General features: G+C 40.8%; 1 protein-coding gene across 16 annotated transcripts in view; it reads right to left on the minus strand.

Moving 5' to 3' along the window:
• Positions 1 to 16822, minus strand: part of LOC123959195 (transducin-like enhancer protein 3-B) — a 187296-nt gene that overhangs the window by 34271 nt on the left and 136203 nt on the right. For 14 of the 16 annotated variants that reach the window (XM_046033135.1, XM_046033136.1, XM_046033129.1 and 11 more), the window contains one exon: positions 51 to 270. In XM_046033135.1, coding sequence (XP_045889091.1) covers positions 51 to 74 — 24 coding nt within the window. In that variant the 5' untranslated portion in view covers positions 75 to 270. Of the gene's footprint in view, positions 1 to 50; positions 271 to 803; positions 1710 to 1820; positions 1845 to 16822 lie in introns of those variants that run through there. The other 2 variants (XM_046033122.1, XM_046033133.1) reach the window with 2 other exon arrangements.

Here is a 16822-nt window from a genome sequence, read left to right on the forward strand (position 1 = left end):
GGTGGTGCATTTGCATCAATTTACAAATAGTGACAAAGACAGCTACTTACCGGATGCCGGCCTTGTGGATACATGTCGCGTCCTTTACACAGGGGAATTCGGTGCGTTTTCTCTCTTTCCGTAATCCCAGTGAAGGTGCGGTAAATCACCGCCACCCCCTCCCTTGTACACGCAGGATGGCGGCGGACAAAGCCCCGTTCTCGGCTGCGAGGCGCACACTCTTTGCACCCTTGCACTGGATGTATCACCCCGTCGGTCTTTCCTTTGTACCTAAACAAACAGAAAACGGGGCACAGCTGAGGAGCTGAATCACTTTGGCAACAAGAGATCATAGCACCTTGTTTGTAAATCTACAGGAATTAAAGCCTTACAAACTTAACCGCACTGGTCTAGCCAACTACCTCCTCCCCGATAAAACCACAATAAAATGCTCTTTAATCCTCATTGTGGCATTATGATTATTTTCTGTCAAAAAAATCTATATCTGTCGTCTCGATTTGCATTACACAGGGAGGAACAAGAGTGCCAGCAAAACGTGTTTGATCCGATGCATCAAATAAATCCCGAAGTTGATACTTTTGATCACACCCTCGACGATGTGATGCTTTGTTTCCCTCGTAAATCTAACGAGTTGTCTTCCACAACGAGGAAAAAAGAACACACACAAACACACAACAGGGTTGTTTTGGTTTGGTCTGGGAAGATCAGAAAACAAGGAGCTGCTGCTTTCAAACTCGGCTGCCATAAAGCCACACCACCACCACCCGTCTTGTTAGCGTCTCTCCTCATGTCGCCCTTTTTACCTTTGTCTTGACTGATTCCTCCCCTCTCTGCTGCACAGGTAAAAAAAAAAAAAAAATAGTATCCAGACACAAAGCTTAATATCCTTGTCCTGTGTGACGGTCACCACGGACTGAGACGGGCGGAAAAGGTCCGTGGCCGAATTATATTTTTCATACACGTCTTCACCCCTTGAGAGTCCTTTAAAACCCCGGTGATCCCGAGGCGGAGAGCGTCTCTCCGTCCGGTCGGACGTTGGAAACCCCTCGAATGGGACGAGTTGTTGGCGGCAGGCAACTTCAGAGAAAGCCTATGTTAGATCCAGTAGTAGTACACGAATCTTCAAGTAAGTCCAAAGACTATTTTTTGGCGAACAACCGTTTTTTAATAAATGTCGGCCGTTGTGAAATATACCACTAGCTTGCCGTTGGGTATACCCAGTTGCTCCGCCGCGCGCTGTACCACACACAGACTGTGCACTGACACGAGGACCCGACTGCCGAGACTGCACTAACCAATTGGGTTCTCCGAAGGAGTTTAGCGACGGTGACCAATCATGGCGCGATGTACCCACGTGGGGGTGTTCCGTGTACCTGCGTTCTGATTGGGCATGCGAAATGTGACCTCACATGTTCGCCATTTTGGATTTGCAGTGACATTCAGTGCGTTCAACAGCTTGTTCAAAACAAAGGCAATAATTTATATGTCCGCGTATTGCGGGCGGTGGTTTGGCGTTTCAGGTTATATAGAGTATATACCTGCGAGGTTTACCATAAAAAACAATCCGATTTACACGCACTATGCAGGTGTAAACAGGAAAATAAGCCAAAGATATAAGTGATCATTTTGATTAAAACAATAGGCTGTAGCCTAAATGTGATACGTGCTTGATATGTGGACGAGTGTGAGAGAAGCAAGTCTGGCCCTGAACACTAGCTTTGCACCAGGAAGATAACACTCTCAATTCAAGGAGAGGTTAGAGATACCAAGAAAGGAGAAATAAGTCCTGTTACTATGCCAAAAAAAATAGGAGCTCATACAAATTCATTCAAGACCCCGAAGTGCGCAGAAGATGTGAATACCGCTTAATCTACAGCAGAGTGTCCTTTGAGTGACTTGAATTGATCGACCTATTTCTAACGAGACCTCAAGCATCTACAAGCTTTCCTATCAGCAGCAGTAGGTAGGCTACAACACGTCTGCGCGTGAGGATATGAGCCTATCAAGTGTTGCTCACTATGCCTGGCCCCCACGTGGGTCCTCCCCTCCCCCTTCGCCGCCTTTTATCCAATGGCGTCGCAGCTGTCTGCATGCGCAGCTTACAATTGGCTCAGCGCTGGAAAAGCTGTCAGTCAGGAGCCGGGGTTGTCAATTAAACCCACGTTGGGTACGGCGCTGACAAATGCCTGCGCGTCTCTCCCTCCTGCCTGCGAATAGTGCCTGGAATGGCTGCTTAATTAGCTTCGAATGGCTTTTCCTTTCAGCTCAAACAATCTGTCACTACCATGTGGTAAAAAGAGCCCTGCATAAAACAAAAGCAGGGGGAAAAAAGCCAGTAGGGGCTAAATATCAGTTTGATTCCCCCTCCTCCTCCCCCGCTTCAACCCCTCCTCCATCATGAAAACATTTGCTGCAAAACAAAGCTTTTACCTCGTTCAAACATTGGCTCGTTTCACTCATTTGTTTCTGTCCTAATTTTCCATGTAATTTTCTAATAAAAATTGTATTTATTTGTTTATGTGGGTGTCCATTTCGACCCTTCACATTTCAAGTCAATGAGGGGGGTTTCTGTATTCCATGAAACAAGTAGACAAGTTTTGGCTAGCTTAAGGTATATGACACGCATCATTTTATTGATTTATTAGGATGTTGTATAAAGCTGTGGTGGCAGTAGTTAAAATAATATACTTTAATTATCATTTTACTAGTGTTTTATATGTTTAAAATACATTCAAGATAATTTTAAAAGTGAAACGCCATGTATGGTGCACTTCGAGGCGTCAACAGGGAAATTAAGAGGAAACTTCAACTGAAGTCTGTTTACATATATATATATATATATATATATATATATATACACAAATATTAAAAGTGACAAAATCAGACATTAGGAAAATATTATTTGTGAATATTTCTTTGCAGTGTGCAATGTTATGTAATGCAAAGATCCTTGTAGTATGCAAGTATTTCTAAAATGTAGCTGAAGCTACTCAGGCTCATATAAAGGATATGTTATATTATGTGTAGCATAACAAAGGGCACAAAAGTCAAGAAGTATACCACATTTTGAACATTACTATGGCTAGCATGTTGTGAGCTTTAGCTGTTGCTTAGAAACAAATATAGCCCTCCTGCTGATGCTCTGACATGAGTTGGGATAATAACTCGAGCACTGAGGGCATGTCACTGAGCTACACAGTCACTAGGAGACTTTAAAGAAGGTTCTTCACACAAACTTCCCTAATGATAAATTATCTTAGCAGTCCTACTTGTAATCATGGTACAGAACAGGCTGTAAACACCATAATGTATAAACTTTTTGCGAGTCTCAAAATCCCTGAGTGAACTGCCAGATATCCAAAGTGCATGGGCAGCTTTGTGACAACACAGACATTTTGCGAAATGTGTCCTTCATTTCCAGTGATGCAGCTGAATGTTGATGTGGGACATAACAACAGGTGAAGTGTGAGCAGGTGCAGAACGGCACAGATACGCAGACTTTACAAATGAGGCTTCATAGGACGACGCAGCCTTGTCAAAAAATGTGGACCTATACAAGGGTTGCACAAAAGTTGACTAAGTAATCCAACCTTGATAAGGAAATATATTCCAGTCCTTTAATATGCTTGATAGATTTTAATAAAAAGTATGAAAAGTTCATTATTGAGTTAGGGAGAAAAAAAATATCAAATTTTCAAACAAAAACAATCCTCTGAAATAATTTCCTCTCTGCCTCTCCGTGGTTTGACCTTTGACCTTGAACACACGCACTTGCATGTGTAAGAAAAATGGACCAAGACAAGAACGGCTACATGAATACGGGTTCCAGGAACAATTTAGTCTCTAACGTTGTGTACCTCGTTGCCTAAAAGCTTCTTACAATGATTGTAAAATCCATTTCACAAACCTCCTTAAGCTTAAGAGGTGTTTCCCAAGAGCGTTGTAACTGAAGACGCTCTTAACAAATGCCTCCTACCAACTCTTAAGAGGCTAAGATCATCTTGAGAACCAAAAACTACATGTTTATTACAGCAATGTTCTTTAAGTGACATTTTAGGTAAATTTTAGTGATAATGTTTCTGAATATGAAAATAACAAAACAAAACTAACAAGCACAAATTAATTCAACAATTATGATTCCTTTGCAAAGTTGTCATTGTCTTCATCTCCCTCTTCTCAAAAAAAACAGAATAAAGCAGTTCGTGCCAAAGTGCCCAAGAAGAGTGGCGATGCTAAAAACCTCTTACCACGTATAAAGAGGGAGCAAATTACCAAGTATTTTATGATCACTTGTAAGTCACTTGCCAAGGCACTATTTGAACCTACTTATTTTCATGTCCCTATAATTAAAAACAACACTGAGATGGTTTTGGGAAGTTTGTTACATGTTTACAAATTATGTACTTCTCTGAGTAGCTCTTATATACTGTTATGTACGTACTGTTGCTACAGGTATTTCAGACTCACACCATTTATCCAGACTTTCATTTTGATTTATTACATTTTGAATAAAAACATTAAAAACATACATTTAACTTGTTATTTTAATGTAAAGGAATAAAAATAATCATGATATGTCATCAGAAGAACCACCATGACACACAAGTAAAATCTTCCAATCATCCACATAAAGCCTTTGCAGTAGAGGTCTTAATGGGTCAAAATGTTTGGAACCTGCTGTGCATTTAAAAAATACGAATCCAGATCTGAAAGGGACTCAAGGACAGTCTGACCCAGTCCGAACAGAGCTGCGAGTAATGATGACGACCCAAAAACGACCCTGACAGAGAAAAAATACCAACACAGGCAGCAGTATGATGCACGAACAATTAATGAGTAAGGTTGGGAACCAAAAACCAGTTTCAAATTAGACCCCGAATCCAAAATGCCGTGAACTGGGTACCCGCTATTTTGGTTCTGCTTATCAGTTCCTAACCCGTGACAAGCCTTTATTACTGCAAACAAAGCTACTTATCTGCAAGGATGTGGCTATCTGCCAGGACCTGTCTACGTCATGCATCAATGCAACAGCGTGTCGATTTGTTTAGACACGAGCACGCATGGCTAACGTCGTCACAACAGTAGTGAAAGATGGACAGCGGTAAACATTCAGAAGTGTGGTTTCTTGTTATTAAAGCAAATAACAAGGCAAACTGCAATGCATGTGGGAAGCTAGGCTAATTAGCTGTAAGTGATGGTGTACATCACATTTAACAAAACATGAATGTTCAGTGTTTGCTCTCTGGGATCCAAAGAACCGTTCCCTTTAGTAAAGAAGGGGAGAAAACTGAGTCAAAGTCCACAGCATCCACAAGAAAATGTATGTACTGACTGTGTATCATACATTTTTACTGTATGTATGTACTTTGTGAAATGCTTTGGATTTACTTATTTTAATGAAACACTAAAAGTCAAAGTAAAGATATTTTTGTTATCTAAACAAAAAACATTGAAACTGGGAATCGATAAAATTAAAACTATACCCAACGCTACTGATGAGAAGCCGCGGTTTTCTCTAAATTTCACAGTTCACACTCTTCATCTTGCATCAAAAAACACATTTTCCTCCTGTGATGATTATGAGAGACCACATGATAGTTTGCTCTGATACTATTTGGTATTTGACATTACACACAAACCTGCTGCAATACAATGGGACGCTACCTCAACCCAGTTACACTGAATAAAATTTAGACCCCTGCCAATTCAGGTCCTGGGTTAGTGGACCAGTGGAGACCTCTACTTTGCAGTGACAGGCAGAGTTGTTAAGTTGTCAAGTACGACGTACAACTTTTTATGCTGTTCAAAATCAACTGCTACCATATCAACATCATCCTCTCTTCATCATATCTCACGCGGGCAGGTGCTGTTGATTTATGCAGAATTGTTGGTCAGTTGTTCTGGTATTTGTCAGTTTGCTCTGCACTGAGGATCCTGGGACTGGTATGTATAGGTCCACTGTAAGGATGTGGATTATCTGGGAACTGGCAAACACAGCGGCGGTCTCCACAGGCCGAAGACTCTGATTCAAGAACCACATACAAACAGACATTATCATACAGCTTCATCTCACACATTGAAAGCCGTGGATATGTCGCACACAAACACTCACACACAGATCCACTTTTCATCCCACTCAATAGAGAGTGGCCTAGATTAGGCAACAACAAAGGAGAGGGCTTCACCTCTGGGATAAGGGGGGCCAGTCCACCCTTGTAGACCTCTGCACTGTTTATTTGCACTGGAAACCCAGACGCTGTGAAACTCCCACTCTGAGGCACTACACAAATACTAGGGCTATTTGCAGAGGTGGCTTTAATTCTTTGCAGAGCAATGATTGGCTGATTTCACTCCCATGCTGCAAGAGCTTGACCAATGGATTCCTTCAGCCTCCTTTGCCCCTCTCCACACCAACCCCATATAAATATAGCTGATGTATATTTTCAATAGCTTTAGTGGCCACTGAAGACTCAAATCCCATTTATTCTGCGTATGGTATCACATTCTCTGCTCAAACAAATCCTCAGAACCAAAACCAAAGTTTCTATAGCGAACCAATGCTGGTTCCTGCTTCTATATACAAGGAGCTTGATACTTCCTGAGAAGAGAAATCATGTTCGAGTTGGCTTCTGGTGGCCTGCAGTGTGAAAACAAGGAGGGGCTGTGCAAAGCCATAAAGCACTTCTCGAGATATTTGGTGTGGTATGTGAGGGGGTGACAAATGAAGAGGGATCGTATACTGCTTCAAACATTGATTAGTGTGTTTCTTCTTGTGTAAGTAGTCTCGGCTTTGTGAAGTTATTTGATTATCACCATCCATCAGATTTATTTTGTCCATTCAACTGTCCGCTCTTTCAACCATCCCGGTCACTTTTCCTCGGATGAGTGCAAAATGGGGCCTAGTGGTGTGGTCGGTCTGGATGGTCGCAGCCGTATTGTGAAGCACCCACAGGCTGAGGATTATTGACATGCTTTCACAGGCGAGTTCAGGCCATGAAAGGAGACATTCCTCGCCACAATGGACCCAGTGTGTGTCGCGGGGGCTGCAGACATGAATAGGGCTCCTAAGTGTATCACTGTGACTCGTCAGCCTGTAATCAATGCAAACAAGATGAAAGGGCTTTATCAAAAGAGACAGACATAAGCTGTGTCTCAACAAACACGGTGAAGGTCTTTGCTTGGCTAAAGTCCACGTATTTGTTTGTCGTCTTTGGTGGTGTGTATATACTGTATGTGTGTGCGCATGTCTAGGCCTACACACATGCGTGTTTGGAGAGGAAATAGTAGAGCAGAGAACACATGCAGTCTTTTCTCTGATGTTATCAAGCATTTCATCATGCCTACAGGAAGCAGCATACTCACAGCCAGTAGGCTGCCTAACAGGTAAAAACAGTCTCCAAATTTAGTCTCCAAACAAGTTTTATTCATTCAAAGAGTAAGCTGAGTTACACAGAACTGAATTTCTATTACAGAGTGGATCTCGAGGAATTTCTTGTTTTAAAATCCTATCTGGTGATATGCTGTAATCCCTCCCCGAAAGAGAACCCCATCCTCTACAAAGAAAACCCTACGACAAGTCAGCTTTTTAAAAACAGCTGTCTATCTGGGCAGTTCATTGAGGTACTAAAGGTAAAGAACAGTAAAGAAGTGAGAAAAGACAGGAGGCTCCTCAAAGTGCCTTGACAAATTTTCCTTTTGTTCCTGTGTTTTAAGAAGCTTGGAGACATTAACACTCAGAGCTGAAAGACTGCCTTATTCCAGCTTGTACATTACGGGTAAAATATGTTCAGATTTATTCTTAGACACATTTTAAATGGCAGAATCCACCTACAACGGGTACTGTTAAGACAAAGAGGATTATCATTAAAAACAGTTTAATTTGTGGTTTGTTCAAAAAAAGTCAGCCCTTTTGTAGTTTTGTAAAACCAGCTTACTTAAAAATGCAGTTTATTGGTAGTGTTGTTGTATTTTATTGCCCTGGAACGTAATATTAATTGCACTCATGCAATTCGAGTGTTTGTTGTACACACAGTGTCGGTTTGAAGTAAGTTCACGGTTGATGACTTTTTTTTTTTTTCAGAGCACTCTGCTGAGCATTAATGGATTCAGAATGGCTCTACCTCTGATGCTGTCTGTGATTAATAATCTCATTTAGTCAGCACTCTTTGTGACCAGGTCTACAGGCCGGTCCAGTGTACGGCTCTTTAGCGGGTTGGCGTTATTTTTCGTGATTACCGTCTAAGTGGCTGCTGTAAGAAGCAGGTCAACAAAGTGACCTTATCCTGTCCTTCAGCGAGGGAGTGAAAGGGAACCTAGTGATGACGATGAGGCCCGCTTTGCCTTTACCAACTGAATACTAACCCCTTCTACTACTGATACGGCCACCAATGAAAAACAGGATAGTGCCTGTTCTATAATTTAGTTTTTTATATTACTTAATAGTTTTTCCAATTATGTTCTGCTGACAAACGTAAACGAATCCTGGATTCTGTTAACAGGCAACGTGTTTTGAGAATGAATGAAGTGCTATGTACCGCAATGGAGTTGCTGGGATGTGGGTGGTACAAAGCGCGGGTCTGTGACTCCAGAGATCAGGGTTCGCATCCTGAGTCCCGTCTGTGGTTAGGTTTAGGCAACAAAAGCTCTTTGGTTAAGGAAAGATTGTGGTTTCAGTTAAATGTTAATCACATTATGTCTCGTCATTAACGTCACTGTGGACATTTTCTGTATTAAACCGACAACAATCTTTCTCTAGTTTTAAGATTATTAAACTTTATTAAATAAAACATTATTATTAAACTATGGAAAGTTTAATAAAGCATTATTAAAATGCTCCAAAGATGACATTTTAGCAGCAAATCAATACAAGTCTTTGTTAATGAACATTTTACTGATTTTACTGATAGAATCAGTATCAATATTTTTGAAACTTGTCATCATGTTAATAGAAAACATGATTCAGTTCCTTCAAAACACATTTACTGTTGCAAATTAGTTGTATATTTAAAGATAATTTCTAGGAAACAGGGTTGGGTCTAAGAGACAAGAGCGCTTATATTTTATGGCTTGGTAAAACATGCATGGATCGTCTCACCAAACGATCACATTGTGACCAAAGTTCTACCAAAGACTTACCTAAATCTATTACAGTTTGAGAATATTTTTCTTGCAAGCCGGAGGTGTGCAGTGTTTCAAAACTACCTCAAACATGTCAAATTTTTTGGTTGACATTTATTATTTATTGCCAGACATACATGATACTGATATCTGCAATAAGCAAATATCAGACAATTAATTGGTCTCGCCGTTATATTACTGTTGTTTGTTAAGCATGTGCGGACGTTTCAGGCATCTATTGTTTGCGATTCATATTGTACAATATGAATGGCAATTAACGGACTCTTGACTTCAATATCATGATAATGTTTGTTGAATGTTTATTTTGTCCATATAGCTCACCCCTAGAGGATTTTGAGCATTTTCTCATTATTTATGCATGTCAGTATCTCTAATTCACCCATCTGGTTGTCTGTTCATGTGTTATGTCTCATAAAGTGGTGGTGATGTCTCAACATTCAATTTTCAAATCAATAAGAACAATTAACAATAGAGAGGCTGCAGCTTTGTAAAATATTATTAAATAATAATAAATTGTTTACTATTGGAAGAGGTTTGCGCTCAACTGCCGGCCCTTTTGTCTCAATGTAAAATTTCTATTAGAAAAGGGAGGGGGGAGATCTGCAAGTATGTAAGAGCAGCCTGACATCTTGGTGACATTTCAAATGTCTTCTCCATGTAATGATCTTTTTTTCATCAGTCACTCGGCAGGCTACCACAGAACTGAGTTCATTAGACCGGAGCAAAATACAGTTTCCAAGGGAACAAGCCCCTACACGCAGTGCCTCAGGACTGTAGGCAAGATGAGGTGTTTGCACTCATGTATATTTGAGAGAGAATTGCGTAGCATTTATGCATGCCCATTGAGAGTATACAACAGGGTACATGGCCTCGTGTGCTGTTTTCGTGCATGTGGACCCACTCGCCCATGTGAGATAAATGGAATGAGGTAATCACCTGGGAGATTGCAGCCAGGCCATCGATTTCATGGGTCATCAGATTATTCCCAGGCTTGCTGAGCACATGCCCTTCAGCACTAGGCGAAGACTATCATTTAGCCAGATCAATAGCTCTAATTACTCTGCTCCACCCACTGCAATAAATTCAGAACTTATCAAGTCTTCAAGGAACTGTAATAGGAAAATACAGTGTCGCTGATGTAATCACACCAACATTACAGTGCTGTTGACTTAATTTTCATTAAAGTATAGATTTGTTTAACTGCATATTTACACTGAATGCTAATTTCTCTATCTCTAACTCGACCATTCAGGCAGACATACATGGAAAAGGTTTAATTTTGCCTTAACCAGTCGCTTGTGACTGATCCATCAAGCCTGTTGTTCTGTACTGAAAGTACACATTGTTTATTTAACCAGATAGACGTTTTTTCTAGTTAAATAAATCACGACAAAGTTTCCTGATAAAGGGAAAAAATAGACTAGAAGATGAGCACAAAGCAAAACTAGCAACCATCTTGTGATGATGACACCAGCAGTGTATGGTGCAGTTGACCACATTGGGGGGGGGGAGCAAAGCCTGGGGCGTAAAGTGGCCCCTTCCCTACTTCCTACACCCTTGCTGGGATCACACCCATCTTCAAACTCGGCCTTCATTTTGATCAGCTACACACCTGTAAAGTTTCGTTACTGCATCTTGCACACTATCTGTCACAGTTGGTCCTGTGACACTTGGAGGTTTCTTCCTTTTTTTTTCCTGTGGTGTTCTGTGGGTGTGTCTTTCCCTTGGCAGGGAGCTGATCACTTGGCAAGGCTACACACCTGTTGCCAATCCTCATCTACACCTGGTCTTAAGATGTGGGGCTCCCTGAGACTCATCCCCAGATTACTCCTAGCCATCACTTGGTTGAGTACTTCAGGCCAGCTTTGCTTCTTGAGCATTTAGTTTGTTTGCAGTGTGTTCTCTGCCTGAACCCAGATTAACATTCTTTTGTCTTTCTCCTTTTTCAAGTTGCCAAATCCGGTGTGTTTTGTCCTGCTTGGAGGATCTCTAGGAGAGCTGATTGCCACTGCCCAGGACGGCCTGCCCCTGCTCACATCTCACCTGCTACCACTTTGTACTAGTTCCTCAGTCCTCTGTGAATAAACTCTTTACTTTGACTGGCCTTGAGCGTTCTGTATCCGCACCCCGGTCCTCAGTGTTACTAAAACCTAACACTATCACATTGATAAAAAGTACAAAAGTTCACAAAACTGTTTCTGTGGCAGTTCCCGCCACAGTAGGTATCCCCAGGACCGCATTTGCCATGATGACATGGACAATGCACAATGTGTGCAGTGATTCAGAGGTCTGAAACAGGGCTGAGATTCTGACACTGCTGTGTGTTTGTTAACATGAGAATGGGAGCTAGCAGCCAAACACACCTATTAAAAAAAACACCACAGGGTGTTTCTAAAGTCTTACCAATCAAAGCAAAGTGTGGTTTTTAAGATGTTGCGTGGGTTAAAACTTAGAACAGAAAGTACCTGTGAGATAAATACACCGCTCACAAAAATGCTGTCAGTTGCAAACGTGGTTTGTGTTTTCTGAGACTTCACCGGATTTGAAACAAATAAGCTCACAAAGCGTCAAGGGAAGTATGGGACTTTGTGATAGAGTTTCACCTTCACTCACTGGTCTAGTTTGATTTCCTCTAAGCACCACTTCTGCTTGTCGTGTCATTAACTCAGAACAGACTACACACACTACACACACCAACAGCATCTAGTGTTAATATCTTCAAGCCGTCCACTTAAAAGTAATGCTGTTGTCAGTGTTATGCCCTCCCTCCCTCAGTCCCTCACCTCTAACATGCTGAGTGCTGCCATCCTGCTATCAGGTTTCTCCACACTCCTATAGCTCTGCAGTGGTCCACTTATCACACACACTGCCCACTGCCCATCACTTTCTGTCTTTCACTCTCGCTCCTCAGATGGAGGAAACAGCTGTCGCTCATGTGCTGGTAACTTTAAATGTTGTTTTCTAATGTGTCCAAATTTTAACATTTTCATTTTTGCTTATGTTGATATTTATCACCATATAAATTAAGTTATTGTTTTGTTGTGCTTAAAGTTCTTTTAAGCTTAAAATCATGTTCGACCTATCGGCACCATGTTGCTTGACATTAAAAAAGCGACTGCATGTGTGATGAATCTATTAACACTGGGGAAATCACACAGTAATTGTGTAGTTTGTTCTAGGTGACTCTAAGTATCCAAAGTATTGCCACACCACCGACGTCTAGGTCACAGCTCTTGACTTTTAGGGTTTTTGTGACTGTTGAGCTGTAACTTCCTGTGTCGATAAGGAAAAATTTCTTGAGTGAGCACTCGTCTCCCTTCAATCAGACTTTCAACATCAAAACAATAGCAGGTTATTAGCCAACACCTATTTTGGGAAGGGGGCTGTCCTTTCCTGAAAGAGTGCTACAGTATATAATTGGTCAGAAATAGCTTAAGTCCTGTGATGTGATTGGTTGTTACGACATTGTCAAGCAATGTAATTTATAAAAGGTATATCAAAATCTATATCAGTACCCACTCCTACTAATCACCCATAATTATCACAAGAAAGTAGTGTGGATTTTCAGGTGTGTGCATGCATAAGTTTGTGTGTGTTAAGGTGACCTTAGTAAAGCCAGCCACTGCAAGCTGTAATCACAAATTAAATTAATACATTTTTAATACATTCCAGGCTGCCTCTTGTTGCAAAGAAGTGTGTATTTATTTTTACCCACAGTCATGTCTGAGTTTATGTCTGTGTGTGTATATACACATGTGTGTCTGTTCAGCCAAGGTCTATCAAACTGTGCTCCCCCATGCTGGCAGGACATTGCAATGCAGGCCCGTATCCAAGCACATCCAAACATGCCCAGCAGCTGGCCTCAGGGCCAGTGTAGCTGTTTAGCCCATAATAGCGACTGATTAGAATACCAGTGGCGAGAACTGAACCCAAAGCAGTTGTTGACAAGGCATATTAAGCAAAGTGGGGAGTCCATCCGTGGGGATTTGATGATGCCACAAGGGAAACATGTGCTGGCTCACACAGTGGCTCTCTTTAACACCATAGCATCCAAACAGCTGATAACTCTATCCAAGAGACTAGAGGAGGGTTACACTGCTTCACCCCACTGCCCTGCAAGAGGAAACTGAGAACCAAATGATGAAGCTCCATGGCAATACTGTAGAGAGGGGACTTTTGTCACCACTCTTCCGTAGTATAGTTTTTTTATTGTTCAGTTTTATTGTTTTCTTGGCCGGTTTTCCTCTTTCCTCAGCACTATTGAATGCTTTGGATATACAGTAAGTGCCAAACTAAAACTGCAATTGTTATGTTGCTGCTAACTCCTGCTTAATTATACTTAATCATATTTTACCAGTCATGTTCCTCAGTGTTAAAGTGAGGAAATGCTTTGAACCACATGTATTAATCTGTTTTCATGTTCTCTGTCACTGCCCTTCCAATCGCCCAGTGAACTGACACACTTCCACTGACCCTATTAGAACTGAAGGAAGCTGAGATAAGAAAGAATGAGTCACTTTTCATAATACAACGGTTCAAGCCTTTATTAACTCCAACCAACTCTGTGGATTTTTAGACCCTAATAACAAAACAAAAATGATCTTCAAATTAGAGCTCGACCAATATAGGTTTTTGTGGGCCGATGCAGATGCGATATTAAAGTGAAATAGAGCTGATTTATGCCGATATTTGAAAATTATTTGGATAGTAGACCCCTTTCCTGTCCAAACTACACTTAGAACAGGACGGTATTGAAAGCTGTTCTGTATGTGGGCTATAATACTTTTCCTAAATTGATTATGTTAACAACATAGATCACAGTCTCAACAACCTTACATGTAAACAATTGCACATCAATAAATATTTGCTGCAGGAAGGTGCAACTGTAAACACATGGCTGAAAGAGAATAAGCGTTGGCTATGTGTATTTTACCTTACACATAATATGCCCTAATAACTGCATTCAATGTAGCATAGTCATATCTAGTTTATCCCTGTAACAGCACTCTTTAATAATATTCGGAGCTACAAGAAACCATTTCTCAACCACCAGCTGGCTCTAAATCATGCCGTCTACAATAACGGTACATTGACCTGCTATTTAATGCATCTAATACTATATGACTGTCTACAACGAGGACCTGCAGCTTTGAGATTTCATTTAACTAGCGTGATAACTACATCCAGAGCCGTTACGGATCTGACTACAACATTTCACATCTACAACGTCACAAAAAAGAGGAGCTACAGAAAGCCGTGTAAGATTCTTGTTCAGCTCACGTTTATTTACATGTCCGTTCTGGTTTAATCATTTCAGACACGTCGACTATAACTGCAGACAGGCAGCTCGCAGATATATTCAGAAACTATAGTTTAACGGCTCATTAATTAATGTTAGCGCTCTTCCACTGATAAACATGGCATTAGCTTTGTGGCTTATTTAGCAACGGGCAGCGTTAGCTGCTGTAAGTGATTTTAGAGAATATTTAGAAGTGAAACTAGGGACAAATGAGAGGACTGTTTGCTAGAACTGCCACATTGTTTCACAAATAAATCTATAATCACTTCTGTCAGCGGCATAGCCACCAACACCCAACTAACTTACCGTAACCTTAAACATACTGCTGTGAACCAGGAGGAAGACGGGAGAGGGCAGCGAAAAACGGGTGGGTTAGCAAGTCAAGAATGTTTTCAGGAGAGGAGAAGTGATTGGGTCTGTTTTTATTATAATTATTTAAGTCATGTAATTAACATGACAATGGACTGACTCACCGCTAACATAGCCCTCTCCGTGTTTCTACCAGTTTCTCCATGCTGTGGTACGTAGGCTCCGGTAGACTCCGGTCAGCTGACTGTTTTCTTTTGTGGTTTTTCTGGTGCAGCAGTGAAGCAAGAATAGTTTGGTATTTTGCTAAATATTTTTATTTGCTTTTTTGCAGTAAGTTGAGAAGATATACGCCACTCTCCCGTAAACTAAGCTACTGCCAGCCAGCAGTTAGCTTACCTTGGCATAAAGACTGGAAATAGGGGCAACAACAGAGACACTTGGGCCAAACGCTTGAAACTCTGTGTAAATATATGACTAAAATTAAGATTTATAAAGCTGCATTTACCCCTGGTTCTGCTTTGTAAATATCAATCATTTTGGAACTAGGCGCATTTGCATGAGCCTCATTCACAAGACAAGACTCCAGAAACTCAAGAAATAGTTCCAGCACATAACACCACAACAAACAAGCTATAACATGTTAATTAGTGACCTTCAGAGGTGCTGGGGTGATTTTGTAACTTTTGGATGGAGCCAGGCTAACCGTTTCCCCCAGTTTATCCCATACTACGCAAGAGAACGTAATATTTCCTGGACTGGAAAAAACTTTGCCAATAAACAAAATGCAGGCAGTAATTAAGTGTTAGGCAAAAAATATTTAGTAGTATAATAATGTTAAGTTTAGTAGACAAGGTTTTTACTAGGGCTGCACAATTCATCTAATTGCAATCGCAATGTCGTCATGTGCAATTACATAACCGCAAAAAGTGTGCGATTTAATAAAACAGAAAAAGTGTGTGAGACGCTCTCTTCTCTTTGTGCACTGCAGTCTGCTCATCATCCACGCCCATACCGGGCTCTTGCATGTGTCTCTAAAACAGATAACATTATGTGCAATCAGAAAAATGATTTATGAGCAGTGTGCGAGTAACATTTAAGACAACAACCTACCGTAACCCCCCGCCCAGCCAGCCGCTAATAGTTTGAAACACAGTTGGACTCGCTACCACAGCACCGAGAGAAATGCCGGTGTTCCTGTCGCTCTGTGACAGACACAGAGAGTCATGTCGTTGGCAGACAGAAGAAAACAGGGAGAAGATAAGGAAGGTTTGGGTTTGGCTCGCTGGCCATTTAAGGTTAGCTGGATCGGTGCCTTTTGTCACAGAGCCGATGTGCTTGTCAGGCTCTCTTTTTGTCAACCGACCATTCATAGCCTTGATTATTGACAAGTTAGTACTTAGCATAAACAAATTAGAGACCAATGTAGAGCCTTTTTCCTGCACAAGGATAAAATTAAAAAAAACATCCACAGAAATGAAACTGCTATATCTGTAAGCTATATATTAAACTAGTGGTAAAATAGTATACTATTGTATTACATTTTTTTTAAATAAATTAATATTAATATATTATACTACTATACTATATACTTGTGTATATTAGTTCCTTCTTCAGGTTGTGAATAGAGTCTCTACAGTCAGCAGTGGACAGATGTAGATTTAGCCAGGGTTCCATTAAATACTGACATTTCAAAATGTCAATATATATACAAATAATAATCGGATCGCAATCGCAAAATTAACCACAATAATCGCAATTTGACTTTTTCTCCAAATCGTGCAGCCCTTGTTTGTACAAAAAAAGACACAGACCCTCTGTTTCCTCTATCACTTTCTGCATTGTATATGTAAGTTTTTCTAAAGCTGTTAAGAATTGAATCTAACAGAGCAGAAAAAAGATTTTTTAAATGTGAAACGCACGAAAGTATTAATGAGTTTTTTCTCTTTGGGGAAATTTAATATAATTCATTTAGTCACTGACAGAGAGCTATTAGCGTCTTCTAACACTCCCCCAGCGATCCATCCAACATGTGTGATTGTCTTTCGCTGCTCTACAAAGTGCCACCTCAGTGTAATG

The sequence above is a fragment of the Micropterus dolomieu genome, linkage group LG20, assembly GCF_021292245.1.
Source record: "Micropterus dolomieu isolate WLL.071019.BEF.003 ecotype Adirondacks linkage group LG20, ASM2129224v1, whole genome shotgun sequence".
NCBI classification, from domain to species: Eukaryota; Metazoa; Chordata; class Actinopteri; order Centrarchiformes; family Centrarchidae; genus Micropterus; species Micropterus dolomieu.